This window comes from Oryx dammah, unplaced genomic scaffold, assembly GCF_014754425.2.
Source record: "Oryx dammah isolate SB20612 unplaced genomic scaffold, SCBI_Odam_1.1 HiC_scaffold_21, whole genome shotgun sequence".
NCBI lineage: Eukaryota > Metazoa > Chordata > Mammalia > Artiodactyla > Bovidae > Oryx > Oryx dammah.
The window spans coordinates 20,521,353-20,541,370 of NW_024070205.1; the positions used below are offsets into that span (position 1 = coordinate 20,521,353).

The 20,018-nt window shown below is 40.5% G+C and overlaps 1 protein-coding gene across 2 annotated transcripts in view; it reads right to left on the reverse strand.

Moving 5' to 3' along the window:
- Positions 1-727: 727 nt before the first annotated feature.
- Positions 728-20,018, reverse strand: part of FAM20B (FAM20B glycosaminoglycan xylosylkinase) — a 44,463-nt gene continuing 25,172 nt past the window's right edge. For both annotated transcript variants that reach the window (XM_040263897.1, XM_040263898.1), the window contains exons 5-8: positions 9,502-9,673; positions 9,097-9,288; positions 7,115-7,174; positions 728-4,584 (exon numbers count right to left, since the gene is read on the reverse strand). In XM_040263897.1, the coding sequence (XP_040119831.1) occupies positions 4,353-4,584; positions 7,115-7,174; positions 9,097-9,288; positions 9,502-9,673 (656 nt within the window). In that variant the 3' untranslated portion in view covers positions 728-4,352. The remainder of the gene's footprint in view (positions 4,585-7,114; positions 7,175-9,096; positions 9,289-9,501; positions 9,674-20,018) is intronic.

Below are 20,018 nucleotides of genomic sequence, written 5' to 3' on the forward strand. Positions count from 1 at the left end.
CACTGGGTAAAAATAAGCCCATATTAACAGAACCACTCCTTCGCTACTCCCAGCTGCCTTTTTAGGCTTCCATACTGGTCTTTCTGGAATGCTTGCGAAGAAAACTAAGTCTGAAATCTCACCTAGAAAAGGATCATATAAGGTGAGTCAGTAAAGAACATGTTCTAGGCTTCAGCCTCCCTTTTGTATTCAAGCACAAGTGACTAAAACTGGCACAAACAAAAATGCTACAAATCAAGTCAAAATCTTGAGAACTCTACTCAGTTGTCTGGTTGAAGTTTATGATGTCGCAGTTCCATTGCAAAATTTAGAAGTCTGGTGTCCCAAGAATCACTATCAGGACCTGGTCTTGTCTTCCAGGCCTCTATGGTAATGTGCTGACAAGTTCTTTGGGATTCATAATTCTTTGAAGAAGCTGCAAGAATGGAGTTAAGTATTAAATAAAAAGCACCTAAGAGTTATCCTACTGAAAATCTTGGTTCTGTCACAACCTAACAGGCAACTTCTGAAGACTGAGAAGTGTAAAGAGAAGAAGTAAAGTGTAATGAACGTGTAAAGGTCTTATCTGTAGTTGATTCTATGAAACAACCCCTGTGGAAGTTTATGCAGATGCAGAAGATGTAATCTTCTGTCCCCTAACAAAAATGGAAATCTGAATTGAAAACAATAGAAATACCCTGAACCAGCAGGTGGGGTGGGGGGATAATAAGAGGAAATGATACGTTGGTACTTATTAAAATCTTTATTCATTGTCTTTTTTTTCAGAATTGAAACCCATAGAACACATTAGAAATTTAGGTGCATATCTGTCTTGTTTGATGTCTTACCAAGCACAACCTCTATTTGTGCAAGAGCTCTGAGAGAACCGAGGGTCATGGTTCTTAACACCTCTCTCTTAAGCAAATAAATTACTTCCCGGTAAATTATTCCCAGATTCCCCCCGCTAAACATTTTGTATTTTTGAGTAACACCTTAGTTCCTTAAAAACCTGTGGCAGTATAGTATCCAGCCAGCCCCCACGTTTTCGGCCCAGACTTGAGGAGTGGAAGGAGGAAAACTGGCCCTTCCTTGCTGTACAGCAGTCTTACGAAGCAGGTCTATCTGCTTCGGCACCGGCCCTGGCTAGCACAGTAGGTGTTTCCTGAATGGTTGGTCTTTATGTCACTTAGGTTCACGCTCAGAGACTGAGAACCTTTTACCAGCTTCAGGTTCTTCAGCAACATAAGTCAGTGTTTCCCTGTGTGAAAATAAATATTTTCTTGTTAGAATACATATAGGACTATATACATACATATACCTTGACTCATGTTTCCTGAAGCCCAAGCTCACAAAGTGACAGATGCTGTTTGCCATCATTTGAGGTGTGGTCATGGACTGGTCAAATGAGAATATGGAAGCCGTGGAGAAGAGAGGGTGAAGGAACATGCTGGATAGGAGGGAAAGGCCAAGAGCCTCTTTTTTTAAAAAGAAAAAAAAAAAGAAAAGATGGATTTCTTTGGAAGAACAGGTGGCTTTCAGGTGACACTGAAATTTTGCCATGTAGAGGATTCATCTTGCTCCAAACAGTATACAATGGATGTACCTGAATTCTCCCATTTCCTTATTACATATCATTTGACATATTAATCCTGAGAGCAAATACAGAGAAATGCCTTATTAATATATTATTAAACAATACTCTGAGCAAGTCAGATCCTATTAATTTGTTTTGCACAGAAAATTATTTACCCCAAACTAATAATACACTTTCATATTAAAGAACAATTTTAGGATGAAACCTCTATACCCATATTCCCCCAAACTCTGGAATAAATATATTTAAAACGTAGGAGAAGGAGTGCAGAAATGCTACTCAGTTCTGATTTTCTTAGTTTTAGAATACTGAAATGTATCCATGTTTGTCTTTAGATGTTAACTAGGCATACCCAACTTAAAGACTAACCAAAAACCCTTCCAATGACCTGATTATAACAACCCTCAATTCTAAAAGATAAACCATAAAAAGGACAGTGTTACAAAACTTTAAAAAACAATATCTACCTCTTTTTTGAATCAGAATATAGTTTATGAATTTTAGAACTAAGAGCTTATGGTTCGTTTTCTCCTAGATTTACCTAAACACACTTTTCTCAGCTTAATCCAATACTGACTTAGAACATAAATTTATATTCTAAGCATCAGTTCACACCACTCTCTTAGCACAATTCTAACTTTAACCACTATACATCTGAACACCTTTTAAGATATTAAAATAGGGAAGGAGAATGAAGCAGTGTTTGGAAAAAAGAATGAGACGTTTTCAAAGCAGCCTTCCCTCCTGCATTTTTCCTCAACAGAATCTTCTGCCTTCAGCATTATGAATAAAGTTCCAGAGTTTGAGAAGAGTTCTTACTCATTCCACTGGGGCATACCAAAGAACAATATCACGTGTTTGAAAGAATTAGTTCAACTAACATTTATCAAGCAAAGCAGCACTGACTACCTTCTTACTGGCTCCCTGATGCTTTGAGGTGAGCATCATCCAAGGTATTCTCAAGCTCAAATGTGTACTTCCCTGGATGCACACAGTACATGACTTTAAAACTGAAATCAATGCCTCTTCCTGTTAACACTAGCTCAGTGTTTTGATATGTCTGATATGTCTTCTTAAATCCAAAAGCTTTTAAAAAATAAGCCTATTCTGTGTACATCTTCAAATGTACAAACTATGTACAAAAGTATCCTAATTTCATGTTACTTTAAAGTAGTTACTGGGTACTCAGTTGACTTTTAATTTGAGAAAATCAGAGCATAAATTCTAAACCATTGTTGAAAGGGCGGTTACCTAAAATTGGTCTCCAGTGGCTGGCAGTAAATTTGTTCAACCACACTTTAAACATTAGTCTTTGCTCCACAGAAGTCAGAACCCGAAGAGTCCCCAGACAAAATTCAGGAGAGAAGCTTCCAGCTCTGAGGACGCACAAGTGGACTCACCGGGCCAGCTCTCCTTGCCCTGTATTTTAATGCAACTGGTTACATGTCAAAATCACTTTGCCAGAACACACAACTAAGCTTGTTTTAGCAACCTGATATTTGAAAGTGCTAATAGAAGACAGAAGGACACTACCTCATGGGTTCAGAACAAGACAGGGTATGACATAAATCAAAATCTTAAGGCTCTTCCTGGTAACCACCTTAATTTTAAGGCTCAGAAGGCTTAAAATCTGTGTTTCTAGCCTTCTGCGTGGCCCAAATCACTAGACAGGTCCAGCCACCAGCAGGATGTGAACTATTAGCTATAGGAGTGAGCTGGCTTTTCTCCAAGAAAGGCACAAATAGGATTGCCAGTCTCTCGGGAACAACAGCTTTAACAACTAAGTACCTTGAAGACAAAAGTGAAAATTCATTTTGGAAATCAGGATGGCAGGGATCGCAGGCAACCTAACTCTTACGCAAGGCGTTATTTTCAGTTTGCTTTGTTAATCTGCAAAGGATTTGCCTGTTTGGGGCAAAAAAGAAAGTAAACCTCCATTACAGAATTGTACTTGGGTTGTAACAGTAGGTTCTCTACAGACAATTTTTTTGGGTTAATTTGGACATAACCATGAGAATGCAAATCTTACTTAGGTAAAAGTCATGCTTGCTTTTATATATGTTAAGAACTTAAATACAGGGGAACCTGTTTTTCACTAATTCAATCACCTCCTTGATTCTGGTTCTACCAAGCAGGTCTCTCTCTCTTCTTCCCTCCTTTAAGAATCATCAAAAGCACTACCACCTTCTTACTTAAAAGCCCAAACATCCTTCCTGCTTTTGTCCTTCCTTCTAATTCTACCTTACAAGCTATAGTCCTTCCAACAGAGCATTCTACTTTGGCTCAACAGAATGCCGGGTTCCTTGCTGCCACTCCCCAGGAAGCAGTAAAATCCCCAATTTGACTAATCCTGGAAAAAAGGACTCAAGAGACTGTAAAGTGTTTTTGGAAGATCCACAAGTGTGGAGAAAGGACTATAAGGATGAACTCCAAATACACACTCCAGAACCAACCCCAGCATTAACCCAGTTGGATGTCACACCTCTCTTCATCCTTTGGCATGAGAAATTAAGACTGACCAACTGTGCCGCCCACTGCTAGGATGGGCAAACGCCGCGGAAGTCTGAAGGTGGTTCAGCAGGTACAGTTCCATGGTCTGAAGCTTGTAAGTCTTTGCTTTAGCTTCTACTACAGCAAACACCAAAGAAATCCAAGGCCACCCTATCCCCTATTACCAGAACGTGCTGCTGGCCATTTCCAATCCATCTCATACCATCTGGAATTGATTGTGCTGTTTCTCTATCTTTATAAAAAGCAGTTTCACTTATTTTGTGGAGAATTACAAGTGCGAGAGAGGCATCCTGTCTTCCACCAACACAGTGTCCATCCCAAACTGGTCAGTACACTGCTTGACGGTGGCCAGGATACTCAGGAGCCGCTGGTCCACAGCGTCCAGGTGAGGATCAGAGAGCACTGGGGAGATAGGGTCGTGGGCCATGGCGGATTTTAAGGCAGACTTCAGCACACCATTCTTCAAGGAATTCAGTCTGTTCCACGTGGAAACACGAATGCTGGGAGAAATAAGTTTTAGAACAGGTTACATAAAGCCTCTCACTGTCAAATGGAGACTGAAACTTGCTTGGCAGACAAATGTAAAGAAATAATTATCTAAAATATCTCAACTAGAAAAGCCATTTCTGTTTTAAAAGCAGCTCTATATTATGAGTGACATTACCACATTTTGATATTTCCTTCTTAGTAACTAATGAGATACACACAATATTTATACATGTTCACTGCAGTGCTCTTTTGAACAGGAAAAATGTGAATCTGAATGCCTGACAACTGAGAAATAGTTAAATAAACTATGGTTCATCCATTCAATGAAAAACCATGCAGCCATTTAAAGCAGTTATGAAAATTCAGTGGCATGAGGAAATGCCCATATAATATTGAATCAGGGGGGAAACTTGGAAGGAAAAACTGTTTTACTTCAAATCTGTGGGGAAAGAAAATGTGTGTATAAGCACACACACAAACATACACATACGGTTAGAATGAAGTCACTGGAGTGTTAACAGAAGGTATCCTTACATTTTAGCAAGTAATTTAATTTAAATTTCCTTCTTTTTATGTTTCTGAATTAAAAATTCTAGCATTAATCTTACAAATAGAAAAAGTTTATTTTAAGGGTATCTATTTTTCTTAATTATTTTTTGCCTAAAGAGGATCTTCTGTTTATTTTAGAAGAAAAGTATGAAGCCCCCTGTAGGTAATGCGGGAACTACTAGGTATGTGTTAAGGCCTGACTCTGCATGAGGCCAGCAGCTTGTTCTGCAGCCATCTGAACAGTAAGAAAGTAAGGATCTTTGGCTAAAGCGTGGAAGGGATGGACAAGCACAGAGGCAGTGTGGTTTTCCAATTCTGAAAAATATGAGTGCCTAGAGCATCAGAATTTCTCCTGCATGACCAAAGTATCACTTGACTTAAGCTCCAAATCCACTTTTCATGTATGCCCTGCTCTCATGGACAGAGGTCCTCTAATTATCTCTTCTCTTAGGCTTTCTTAGTACAGGATGCTGGAGGGAGATGCTTCTGGCTGCTGTACAGGGCAGGAGTGTTCGGGGAAGGTCATCAAATGAAGCTCTTCCCTGGCCGCATTCCCAGAGCAGGCAGGTCCTCCTTGACACTGCAGCTTCGGCCTGGCTTGGTAGTAACTTTCCTAAGGCCCTCTTGACATGGAAACCAGAGCCCCAAGGCCACCCACCCATGCTGGTATCCTTATTCCCTCCACAGGCCCACAAATAAGCCTTGCCTGTAGCCTGGAGGGTTCCTACTGAGTCATGGCTCTCTCTGTACAGGCCACGACCTGCGGATTGCCTGTTCCTTGCCTGCACTCTGGAGGGTTGCTTCCTGCACGCCCAGCATCTGCAAACTAGTGCACTTCTCTGCTATCAAGTAGGCTGAACTACACTTTCTCCACTGAGGACCAAACCCAGCCTTGGGGCAGGGGGTAGGGGTGGGGGTCTCTTCCAAATTGGTTACTCTCCTTCGGCCCTACTTGTGTATCAGAGGGTTTAACCCTCCTTTATATTAAACTTTCCTGTTGAATACACCATGTCTTTTCTATCTTCTGACTGCACCAGACTGACAGTACTGATTAACATAAAGACATCTTCCTTTACAGATGCAGGTTCTGACTGGATGTATCACTGCTTCCCAGTATTAATGAAGATAATTTAGGGTAGCCTAGGTAACACTTTCTGCAGAATCCTGTTATTTAAGAAAAAGAGAAAGAAAAGAAAAGTAAAACAGACTAGCTGCCAGAAAGGAGTCTTATGCGATCAGTGTCTCTCTGGGAGTTGACCAGTAGTATCCAAGCAAGGTGGGTCCGAGCTGATTCTTAGTGCTCACGCTTTAAAGTCATACTGGCAATGATGATCTGAAAAGGAGCTCCTTAGAACTCAGTCTCTACCTCATTTTCTTGATTTATTTTTTAATTTCTTTGTTCGCTAACACAGACTTTCAAACAATCAATTACTAAATGCCTAGGGAGGGCTTCCCTGGTGGCTTAAAGGGCAAAGCGTCTGCCTGCAAGACCCGGGTTCAGTCCCTGGGTCAGGAAGATCCACTGGAGAAGGAAATGGCAGCCCACTCCAGTACTCTTGCCTGGAGAATCCCATGGACGGAGGAGCCGCGTAGGCTACAGTCCGTGGGGTCACACAGAGTTGGACACGACTGAGCGACGACACACAAATACCTAGGGAGATAGCTATTTTTGGTTTACACAACTTCTGACTGAGATAAGCAAACCACAGGTGGCTTGCGGTGGTGAGAGGAAGGAACACATGGCAGAGCAACTCGGGCATGGACTGCACCGGATTCTGCAGAGGAGCAGGGCCTGTGTTCTGATATTAAAACAAACTGATATACATTATTAGATAAACTGATAATTTCTATTCATATAAAACTCAAAATGCTGTCTAAGCCTTGCTATAGAAATCCTTCCCTGATCCCTTACATACCAGGAACTCCAGGGGGTTCTGGGTTAGAAAAGTACGAAAAGCACTGCAGGCAAATGCATTTGATAAAGTAACTTACATGCAACACTGATAGAGAGGGGCGAGAATGCTTCTCTCATCCAGCGAGGGGTTCCCAAAGCTGAAAATTAAACGAAAACTTAGCAAATTAGATGAAAGCACCAGTTCCATTCTCAACATCAAGGTAAGAACAAATTCTATAAGAAACCCCAACGTGATCCTAGATAATTTTATGCCCCCACAGCTCAAATCACTTAAATTAGAAATAAACAGGGTTTATGACCAATTAGACCCAGGATTCCTAACAGCCTGCACTGTAGCATCGAAAAACAGATACACTCCTTTACAAGGGTCCTTTCTCCTGCTGGGACTGCAAGGCGCTGAAGTGTGACCACTGTGACAAAGTGTGAAGTCCACAGATGGAGGAGAATCTGAAGACCCCCAAACTTGAGAAAGTTTTACGGGTGCACAGAGAAATAAAGGCTATTCATATTAGGTTCTCACAAACAAGTAGAAAGTCATTTCCTGTAAAAAGAAGTTATACTTGTTCTACTCCAAAATTACCAATAAGAAAAGACTTAGATTATCCTATTCCCTACAACAAAGAAAAAACTGCTCACAGAGGCTGAGAAAATGGTGATTGGAAGCATATATAAAAATGCCTTAAGCAGTAATTCAAGAGTTAGAAAAGAACTGATTCTGGAATAACTGTCAACCTTCCACTCTTTTCCTAGAAGCTCACCTTAATAGCTGGAGGGTCTGGTAGCCCTCAGCACAGTGCAGGCCCTTGAATAAAAAATGGCAAAGGCAATTATTTCCATGTGTATTTCCACAGCACACATGATCACTTTTACAAGTAAGGATAAAGCTATTCAGGAACTGAAAATACAGTATAAATGAAAACGAAGCACACGGCCCTGGCCACCTCCTGCCGGCCTCGCACTCTCTGTAACTGTCACCTCCTTCCATGGAATATGAGGGGCCTGGTGCCCAGTGTGAGGTGGTGGCCTGCTTAGCAAATGCTGCCCAAGCATTCTCTGCTGAGGATCCATGGCTCAGCTTATTCTCAGCAACCGCCGTTAACAGTTAGCGACCCAGAGTCTGGACAGTTCTGGCTCCAAGGAAGTATTCTATTTAGCAAACATTTATTAAGTGTAACTAAAAGTATGGCACTTAACTGGGTACCATGGGGAATGCAGAGTGCAAACTGAAAATACAATGTGCTCTTCAAATAGCTCGGATCTAAATAAGGACATTTCATTTATTCAAAATTAATAAAATTGTCTTATTCAAGATAGTGACTTGTCTTTATAATCACTAAGCAACTGCTCTCCTACTCATAATAGAAAAAATCTGGGCCTAGACTGCCATAAAAATAGCAGAAACACCCTATCAAGTAAGTTAATTTTTTATTTTTATTTATTTATTTATTTTTAAAATTTATTTATATGTATTTATTTGGCTGCACGGAGTCTTAGTTCTGGCGGTATGTGGGATCTAGTTCCCTGACCAGGAAATGAACCTGGGCCCCCGGCATTGGGAACTTGGAGTCTTAACCACTGGCCCACCAGGGAAGTCCCAAGTAAGTTAATTTTTTAAACTGCGTGAACCTTTGGATACTATATATTTACAGTATATATTAACTAAATATTTATAGTATATATTAACTATATATGTAACTAAATTTCATGTTCTGTTAACTATGTATTTCTCAAGATTCTAAACTTCCTAGTCAAGAATGATATAAGTAGCAATAAATACAAGACTTTGGTTTCCAGTTGTCTATAAAGAGAATGAGAATCTTTGACTCCTTGGAAAAAATGACTTTTCCATTTTTATTAAAGTCTTAGATCCCTGGGGGTGAAAGGAGTATAAGCTCTGAACAAGCTGGAAGGATGGGTGCCCATGGCAAAGACCCTGAGTGCAAACAGGAAGGACGCCCTCTATCGAGTCTGTTCTGGAGTTCTCCCAGGACATCCGAGACAGCATCCTTCTCGTATATACAAGACCCCTAATGGCGAGGGAGAGTCCTGCTGGTCCTACCTTTTGGCATTATCGAGAAGGATGAGCATACTAGCGCCTTCATCGTCTTGGAAACTCTCATAGTGATGGCGGTCAGCATTGCCAATCAGGTAATCAAAGACAGCTGTATCAATGATGTCCAAGAGGCGCGGGCCGGAGTCATAAGGAGACGTTTTCTTCACAGCATCGCAGTAGCTCTCATCATACTCCCACCTGGAGGCAAGCAGCATGGCGGGTGTTTACTGAGTGTCAGCACCGCATGTAGCATTGTTTAAAATACAGAGAAGAGAAAGTCCCAGACTAGCAGGTTTCCCCGAACCATCCATAGTCCTTTTTATTTGTGGACAGAACCCCTGGCTCCTACACAGGGTCAGCACCTGACTAGGTATGGGAGAGAATAAAGTAATGGCTCACAGGAGCATTTACCTGGCCAATTTGCCCTCTCGGTAAGTCCTGCCCCATGGGTGTCGGTGTTTCTGTAGAGGCCACACATCCGGAAGCCAAAGCGTGACAGACCCCTCCATCGTGTCTCCGTCAGCACAGGCTGGCTCTGTTTCTCGGCAGTAGTAACACTTCCCATAGAAACAAGTATTATTTCCTAAAGGAGAGAATGGAACCAAATACTTTTAGAGAAAAAGGATGACTCCAAATTCTCCCCAAACAATGCAGAAGAGAGCAGCTCTATGTGAAAACAAAGATCCTGAATTGATTTTAAAATCTTTATTTTCTGTACAGGAAATAAAAGCACATGGTGTAAAAAAAAATTCAAAAGGATATACATGAAAAGGTTAACTCTCCTTTTCTCTCTCTGCCCTGTCTACCCAATCCCCTCCCAGAAGTCAACTACTGTCACAGTGTATTTCTGAACTCACTTTAAGTAATGGCCTCTTCTCCTTTGACAGGACTGACATTTTGGCCAGAATGCCATGGGGAAGGAGAGACGGCACAATGGCCCAGGACTTTGTTTACATACTGGTTGGGGAGTGGGGTCTTGAGCAAATGAGTTAACAGACGAGGATAATGGGAACCAGTTTTCTAATAGATAGATAAAGGAGTTTAACACGTACAAAGGGAGAAGGCCAGAGTAAATCCTTCGCTCTTGAATTATAACTGGGGATACTGGTTTGAATAGATGGTTTAATACACAGAGATATAGAAGAAGACAAAATACGAATGTGTGTATGTGTATATCTATGCATATATACACACACACATGGATATATACCACATACGTTTTCTACCTCTGCCCCTCTAGAAAATCTAGAAACAGTGACACTCAGGTAGTAATGAACACACCTAGCACACATATATTAGTTTCTAAATATTGTTTTACTGCTGTATTGGGAGAAGGCAATGGCACCCCACTCCAGTACTCTTGCCTGGAAAATCCCATGGGTGGAGGAGCCTGATAGGCTGCAGTCCATGGGGTCCCTAGGAGTCGGACACGACTGAGCGACTTCACTTTCACTCTTTACTTTCATGCATTGGAGGAGGACATGGCAACTCACTCCAGTGTCCTTGCCTGGAGAATCCCAGGGATGGAGGAGCCTGGTGGGCTGCCGTCTATGGGGTCACACAGAGTTGGACACAACTGAAGCAACTTAGCAGCAGCAGTAGCAGTGCTGTATTAAAAATAACCAGGGTTCCCTGGAGAAACAGATGACCCGAGGGCAGGAGCAGAGAAAGTACAAGATGAGTCTGGGTCATATTGCTATGCCAGCCATAAGGAAGCACTCAGAGAATGACGAGAACATTCCAAATGACAGGAGACAGTTTGTAGGGATTCCCCCTCGCCAAATCTGTGACAGTTTGAGTATCAAAATAAATAATAATAATAACATTGTTACTGAGTAAATTAAGAGCCTGTATGCTCATAGTTTTATAAATAAATAAGCAAACAAAAGTGGGGCAGGGTGAGGGGAGGTCTACAGGATGGCAACCACTAAGTCTAGAAGGATTAGCAAATCACCATTTGACAAATGTCACAGTAGTAACTGATGTGGGCAAGAATTATCAATGAATGCTAAAACTGCCAGGCAAAAGTCTGGTGACGATATAATGTTTATACAGGTTTGAGTTTCTCCCTACAAAGTACTCAGTAGTTACTTATTAGTAAGTATAAAACACTGGAGAAACCTTGCAGACACTCACCACCTTAACCAAGTGATGAGTTAACATCACAAGTAATGGGACCAACATCATGTGCCTCCTGATACTCTGCACCAAGAAGTGAACAGCAGCTCTTTGTTGGCATTGTCACTAAAGTCTTTAAATCATAATGAAACATGAACATCAGAGATGTTCCAGAAAGTAACCAGCCTTTCAAACCATCAAGGTCTTGAAAAACAAGAAGAGTGAGAAACTGTTTCAGCCTGATGGAGGCTAAAAAGACTTAATAAGTGAATGCAACTGAATACAATATCCTAGATTAAATCCTGGATGTACCAGGCCATTACACAGACACGTGGCAAAATGTGAATAGGGTCTATGTGATCAGAGATATTGGACCAGTGTTAATCTCTTGATTTTGATGGTTGAATGATGTTGTGTACAAGAGTGCCCTGGAAGTTGCGATATACTCACTCAAGTCTTAAGAGAGCATAATGCAGTAGCGGATATTCATGTCTGCAACCTGTTCTCAACCGATTCAGAAGTATTAACAATCGAGGAATCTGGGGGCAGACTCCAGATCATTTTCTGCAATTTTTATGTAAACCATGAAATTATGTCAAAATAAAAACTTAAGGTAGGTAATTTTTTTTTGCTCTCCACCTCTATGAAATATAACCATTAAATGAGCTAATTTCCTATACCTATAAAACCTCACATACTATTTTAACAACTCTTTATGTTGTTAAAACATAAACATGTATAGGGGTCCTTGAAGAGACAAACTTACTAGTATTTCCACCCTCTGGCCTACTACACACTAAATAAAAACTAATCCACTATACACACCCCTCCCCTAAAGTTGACTCTATCACTATTACTTCACAAACTTTGCCAGATAAAAAGAGATTTGAACACTAATTGAAAGATATACCATCCTTATAATGTTTATCATATAAACTTAAAAGTTTAATTTGATCCATCAAAAATACCAATGGGTCTTTTAGCGGGTAACTAGATATGACAATTTTAAAGGTCACAAGAAAAAATATAAGAACTGTTAGAAAACTGTTAAAATAACTGCAAAGAGAAGGGACTTGATTTATCAGATATCAAAACATAGTATAATGTCTCATAATTAAAAAAGACCAGCTGATGAACAGATATAATGTCCAATGGAACAGAACAGAAAGTCTAGAAACTAAAGCTAAATAAGCTGAAGAAAATTTATTACAGGGGAAAAACAAGAGACTTTAATAAACGCTACTGGGGCAACTGATAGCCATCTAGGGGAAAAAATAACAACAGTGGAGCCATACTTCATTATAGCTCCAACAATATCGAAACCTTAATGTGAAAAATAAAACTATAGAAGTACTAAAAAATTTTTTTTTTCCATAATGTTGGAGTGAGCAATGCGTAACTATGATTCAAAATCAGAAAATCTATCAGAAAAGATGGATTGATACACTAAAAACTATAAAGCATTTGTGAAGCAATTATCCTTCAATTAAAAAATAAATTTAAAAAATTCTATAAATCAAAAAAAAAAGAGAGAAAAAACTAAGCAAAGGCAGAAGAAATTAAAGAATTGGGGAAAATATTTACATCTCACATCACAAAGAGCTATTATCCTTCCTAAGTATGAACTCTTGTAAATCAGGAGGACCAATGACAGAGTTAAAAATGACTGAGGATATGCAAAGATAAAGAAAATACAAATGGCTCTTAAACAAATAAAAAGATGCTACATGTGAAACAAACAAAACCCAAAGTTTGGTATTATGTTGTTGGTGAAGCTAGGGGAGAGGCATTCTCATGCGTCACTGCTGAGAAGGTAAACTGGTTAAACATCTATGTAAAAATATATGTGCCTTTGACCCAGCACTTCCACTTCCAGATATAGCTGATCATGTATGAAATATGTACAAGGTAATTCTGGGCAACACTAGATTTAATTCTGGTTGTAAAAACAAAATATCATAACTTTTAGGTCCAACAAGGGACTGGTTAAATGAACTATGGTACATCCATGCAATGGAGCACGCTGTAATTGGTAAAACAAAAAAGAATGAAAAAGCTCTTTATATGAGATAATAGAAAGATTTCCAAGATGTATTACATAAAAGAATAAGATGCAGAAGCATGTACAGTGTGACACATGTTGTGTAAAATGGTAGAGTTAGATAAAAATATATATTCATATTTCATACAAAAAGGACATACAAAGAAATTACTAATAGAGATTGCCACTGGGAGTAGGGAGAAGGAATGGTTGGATGAAAGTTTTTTCATTGTTCTCCTTTGGTATTTTAAAAAAAATTGTGAGTTGTGGGAATATATTATTGATAAAAAAAAACATACAAAATAAAACAAAACATTGCTTGGTGTAGGAAACTTGCTATCTATGTGATGAAATCCAAACTCCTGAGCTTGGTAAATAAGACCCTTTAAAACTGAATAAAGTCAGGTGTACAGGCTAAGAGTGTGATCTAAGGTCAGGTTTGCAGGTTCAAAATAGAGACTATAAACAGTCATTAGACTGCAAGACATTATGCATGTAATTTGACTTCTCTAAGCTTCCTCCAAGAAGTGGTGGCTGTGTGCGCACAGGAGGGCCGAGAGGAGCTATTCCACATTCAAGGTCAGGAGGGGTGGCGGTGAGAAGATACCCCTTGTCCAAGGTAAGAGAAACCCAAGTAAGACAGTAGGTGTTGCAAGAGGGCATCAGAGGGCAGACACACTGAAACCATACTCACAGAAAACTAGTCAATCTAATCACACTAGGACCACAGCCTTGTCTTAACTCAATGAAACTAAGCCAGGCCTGTGGGGCCACCCAAGATGGGCGGGTCATGGTGGAGAGGTCTGACAGAATGTGGTCCACTGGAGAAGGCAATGGCAAACCACTTCAGTATTCTTGTCTTGAGAACCCCATGAACAGTATGAAAAGGCAAAATGATAGGACACTGAAAGAGGAACTCCCCAGGTCAGTAGGTGCCCAATATGCTACTGGAGATCAGTGGAGAAATAACTCCAGAAAGAATGAAGGGATGGAGCCAAAGCAAAGACAATACCCAGTTGTGGATGTGACTGGTGACAGAAGCAAGATCCGATGCTATAAAGAGCAATACTGCATAGGAACCTGGAATGTCAGGTCCATGAATCAAGGCAAATTGGAAGTGGTCAAACAGGAGATGGCAAGAGTGAACATCGACATTTGAGGAATCAGCGAACTAAAATGGACTGGAATGGGTGAATTTAACTAAGATGACCATTATATCTACTATTGCGGGCAGGAATCCCTCAGAAGACATGGAGTAGCCATCATGGTCAACAAAAAGAGTCTGAAATGGCAGTACTTGGATGCAATCTCAAAAACAACAGAATGATCTCTGTTCCTTTCCAAGGCAAATCATTCAATACCATGGTAATCCAAGCCTATGCCCCAACCAGTAACGCTGAAGAAGCTGAAGTTGAACGGTCCTATGAAGACCTATAAGACCTTTTAGAACTAATATCCAAAAAAGATATCCTTTTCATTATAGGGGACTGGAATGCAAAAGTAGGAAGTCAAGAAACACCTGGAGTAACAGGCAAATTTGGCCTTGGAATATGGAATGAACCAGGGCAAAGACTAATAGAGTTTTGCCAAGAAAATGCACTGGTCATAGCAAACACCTTCTTCCAACAACACAAGAGAAGACTCTACACATGGACATCACCAGATGGTCAACACCAAAATCAGATTGATTATATTCTTTGCAGCTAAAGATGGAGAAGCTCTATACAGTCAACAAAAAACAAGACCAGGAGCTGATGGTGGCTCAGATCATGAACTCCTTATCGCCAAATTCAGACTTAAATTGAAGAAAGTAGGGAAAACCACTAGACCATTCAGGTATGACCTAAATCAAATCCCTTATGATTATACAGTGGAAGTGAGAAATAGATTTAAGGGACTAGATCTGATAGACAGAGCGCCTGATGAACTATGGATGGAGGTTCGTGACATTGTTCAGGAGACAGGGATCAAGACCATCCCCATGGAAAAGAAATGCAAAAAAGCAAAATGGCTGTCTGAGGAGGCCTTACAAATAGCTGTGAAAAGAACAGAAGTGAAAAGCAAAGGAGGAAAGGAAAGATATATGTGTCTGAATGCAGAGTTCCAAAGAATAGCAAGAAGAGATAAGAAAGCCTTCCTCAGCAATCAATGCAAAGAAATAGAGGCCAACAACAGAATGGGAAAGACTAGTGATCTCTTCAAGAAAATCAGAGATACCAAGGGAACATTTCATGCAAAGATGGGCTCGATAAAGGACAGAAATGGTATGGGCCTAACAAAAGCAGAAGATATTAAGAAGAGGTGGCAAGAATACACAGAAGAACTATACAAAAAAGATCTTCACGACCCAGATAATCACAATGGTGTGATCACTCACCTAGAGCCAGACATCCTGGAATGTGAAGTCAAGTGGGCCTTAGAAAGCATCACTACGAACAAAGCTAGTGGAGGCGATGGAATTCCAGTGGAGCTATTTCAAATCCTGAAAGATGATGCTGTGAAAGTGCTGCACTCAATATGCCAGCAAATTTGGAAAACTCAGCAGTGGCCATAGGACTGGAAAAGGTCAGTTTTCATTCCAATCCCAAAGAAAGGCAATGCCAAAGAATGCTCAAACTACCACACAACTGCACTCATCTCACATGCTAGTAAAGTAATGCTCAAAATTCTCCAAGCCAGGCTTCAGCAATATGTGAACTGTGAACTTCCAGATGTTCAAACTGGTTTTAGAAAAGGCAGAGGAACCAGAGATCAAATTGCCAACATCTGCTGCATCATGGAAAAAGCAAGAGAGTTCCAGAAAAACATCTATTTCTGCTTTATTGACTATGCTAAAGTCTTTGACTGTGTGAATCACAATAAACTGTGGAAAATTCTGAAAGAGATGGGAATACCAGACCACCTGACCTGCCTCTTGAGAAACCTGTATGCAGGTCAGGAAGCAACAGTTAGAACTGGACATGGAACAACAGACTGGTGCCAAACAAGAAAAGGAGTACGTCAAGGCTATATATTGTCACCCTGCTTATTTAACTTCTATGTAGAGTACATCATGAGAAACGCTGGGCTGGAAGAAGCACAAGCTGGAATCAAGATTGCCAGGAGAAATATCAATAACTTCAGATATGCAGGTGACACCACCCTTATGGCAGAAAGTGAAGAGGAACTAAAAAGCCTCTTGATGAAAGTGAAAGAGGAGAGTGAAAAAGTTGGCTTAACAACAACAAAAAAAAAACTCAACATTCAGAAAACGAAGATCATGGCATCTAGTCCCATCACTTCATGGGAAATAGATGGGGAAACAGTGGAAACAGTGTCAAATTTTATTTTTTTGGGCTCCAAAATCACTGCAGATGGTGACTGCAGCCATGAAATTAAATGATGCTTACTCCTTGGAAGGAAAGTTATGACCAACCTAGACAGCATAATAAAAAGCAGAGACATTACTTTGACAACAAAGGTCGATCTAGTCAAGGCTATGGTTTTTCCTGTGGTCATGTATAGATGTGGGAGTTGGACTATGAAGAAAGCTGAGCGCTGAAGAATTGATGCTTTTGAACTGTGGTGTTGGAGAAGACTCTTGAGAGTCCCTTGGACTGTAAGGAGATCCAACCAGCCCATCCTAAAGGAGACCAGTCCTGGGTGTTCTTTGGAAGGACTGATGCTGAAGCTGAAACTCCAATACTTTGGTCACCTCATGCAAAGAGTTGACTCATTGGAAAAGACCCTGATGCTGGGAGGGATTGGGGGCAGGAGCAGAAGGGGATGACAGAGGATGAGATGGCTGGATGGCATCACTGACTCGATGCACATGAGTTTGGGTGAACTCCAGGAGTTGGTGATGGACAGGGTGGCCTGGTGTGCTGCGATTCATGGGGTCGCAAAGAGTCGGACACTACTGAGCGACTAAACTGAACTGAACTGAAGATATGGAAACCCTGGAGAAGGATATGAGAACCCACTCCAGTATTCTTGGCTGGAGATTCCCATGGACAGAGGAGCCTGGTGGGCTACACAGTCCATGGGGTCGCAAGAATCGGACATGACTTAGCGACTAAACCACCACCACCATCAAGATATGGAAACAGCCTAAGTACTCATCAACATATAAATGGATAGAGAAAAGAAACATGGTATATATATGTGTGTGTGTATGTGTGTGTAATGGAATATTATTAAGCCATAAAAAAGAATAAAATCTTGCCATTTGCAACAACAATGATGGCCCTTGAGGGCATTAAACCAAGTGAACTAAGTCAGAGAAAAATAAATCCTGTATGATCTCACTTGCAGAATCTAAAACAAAACAAAAAAAACCAAGCTCATGGATAGTTGAGAACAGATGGATGGCTGCCGGAGGCTGGGGGTGGAGGGGTGGGAGAAGTGAGTGAAGGACATCAAAAGGTACAAACTTCCAGTTATAAAATAAGTAAATCATCAGGATATAATATACAGCATGGTGATTATAGTAAATAATACTGTACTGCATATTTGAAAGTTGCTAAGTGAGCAGATCTCAAAAGTTCTCCTCACAAGAAACACAAAAAATTCTGTACTATAAATGGTGATGTTTGTTAACTAGACTTATTGTGGCAATCATTTCACAATATATACAAATACTGAATAATTATGCTGTACATCTGAAACTAACATAATGTTTTATGTCAATTATGCCTCAATTAAAAAAGTTTTTGCTAGGATAGCTCCTAAGTCTCGAGAAACCAGTTTACTCCCTAGATTATTGGCTTATTACAATGGAGAGCAATCAGCAGCCAGATGAAGAGATACACAGGGGGAATTCCTGAACAAAGAAGCTTCTGTCCTTGTCTGGGGCCTGGCATAAGGACACATAGAAACTTCTGGTTCACCAACCGTTAAAATACCCCATACCCTGTACTACTGGATTTTTATAGAGACTTCCTTACCTAGACATGATCAATTACTAACTCCAGCCATGATCAATTATTTCCAGCCCTTCGGCCCCTCTCTGGAGAAAGTGCAAGGGTACAGTCCTGAAAACGCCAAGCTTCGAAATATGGCCTGATCGTTCACAGCTTCCGTCCAGGACCCACCCAGAATCATCTCAATAGAATAAGGTATGCTCCTAGTGTCCTGAGGTAGGAATTAATAAGGGTTTCAGGAGCCATGTATCAGGAACTGGGGACAGAAGCCAGTGTATCTATTTATTATTTCATTCAAGGAAACAAAATACCCTAAATTACATTCATTATCTTCCTTTGCTCTATCTCCATAAGTCTGTTCCTTTCTGTAACAGCTTCATTATCTAGCTATCCAACCCCAAAATTTTCAAGTCATTCTTAAACTTTTTCCTTCTCTCACCCTCTTCTCTTGTCGCACTTAGCTCAAACGTTTACCAAATTCTTTCCATTTTAATTCTTAAAGTGAAGAGAAAGTTGCTCAGTCGTGTCCAACTCTTTGGACACTGTAGCCCACCAGGCTCCTCTGTCCATGGAATTCTCCAGGCAAGAATACTCGAGTGGGTAGCCATTCCCTTCTCAGGGGATTTTCCCAACCCAGGGAGAGAACCCAGGTCTCTCGCATTGCAGGCGGATTCTTTACCAGCTGAGCCACCAGGGAAGCCCAAGAATACTGGAGTCGGTAGCCTATCCCTTCTCGAGGGGATCTTCCCGATCCAGGAACTGACCTAGGCTCTCTTGCATTGCAGGCGGATTCTTTACCAGCTGAGCCACCAGGGAAGCCCAGACCTTAATTCTTGAGTATCTCCTAAATCATTCTATACCTGGTCCCTGCTTTAGTTCTGACTCACTGCATGTGAATCTACTACAACAGCCTCCAAAGGCTCTCATCTCATCTTGCCTCTTCCCACTCATCCACCAGTGTGGCTACGATTAGTTTTCTAAAACTCAAATCTCATTTTTCCATATTCAAACTCTTTCAGTGGCCTCCCAGTGCCTGAGGAGAAAGGCTTTCCTTTGGCTGAATTATGCAATTTCCTGAGCTTCAACGTCCCTCTGTCCTTTTGTCACCATTGTCTCTGCTTTGCCTTCCACCTGCAATGAGGTTAACTCAGAGAGCCTGTGAACTGGATGGAAACAAAATCACATTTTCCTTTTCATTAATTTCTGTCTAAAACTCAAGCATTTCCTTCAAGTATGATGGTAGGGAGCAAACCATAGTATTAGCATTAGCTGTGATTTTTTTTTCACCAGAAGAAATCAAACATTTTCATATCATATTAGCATTGTTGCAGATACTGCAAACTATCAATTATATTTATGGTCTGAAATCATGGTAGTTACTAGGTCACTCTAAATCTTGTTATTTAATGTGTAAAATAACAAAGCACATGTTACTCTATCACAAAATTGCTTTTTGTAATTTTGTAAGTCAAAAACATATACTTCAATATTGTTGGTTTTACTTATAAATCTGAAAAGCTTCTTTAGGCTGCCAAAGGAATCACTTGCACAAAAAACTTTAGTAAGTGTTCTTTTCCACTGTACCTTCCTGCAGGACTGCTATTCTCTCATTAACTTGGTTAAAACTATCACCCTGTCCCTAACTTCTAGACACTCTTCTCTTCCCTTCCACAGTCCCACAGGCTCTCTGTAAATGTCTGGCTCCTCCTCCTTTAGACAAAGCTCCTTGAATGGAGGAAGGTGTCGTTCATTTTTGTACTGGTTTGGAGTCTGCCACACAGAAGTGAAACCAAATTTTGTTCAATGAATAAATGAATGAATATAAAAATATAAGCAGATCAAATATCTTAGAGTCTTAAAATCTGGGT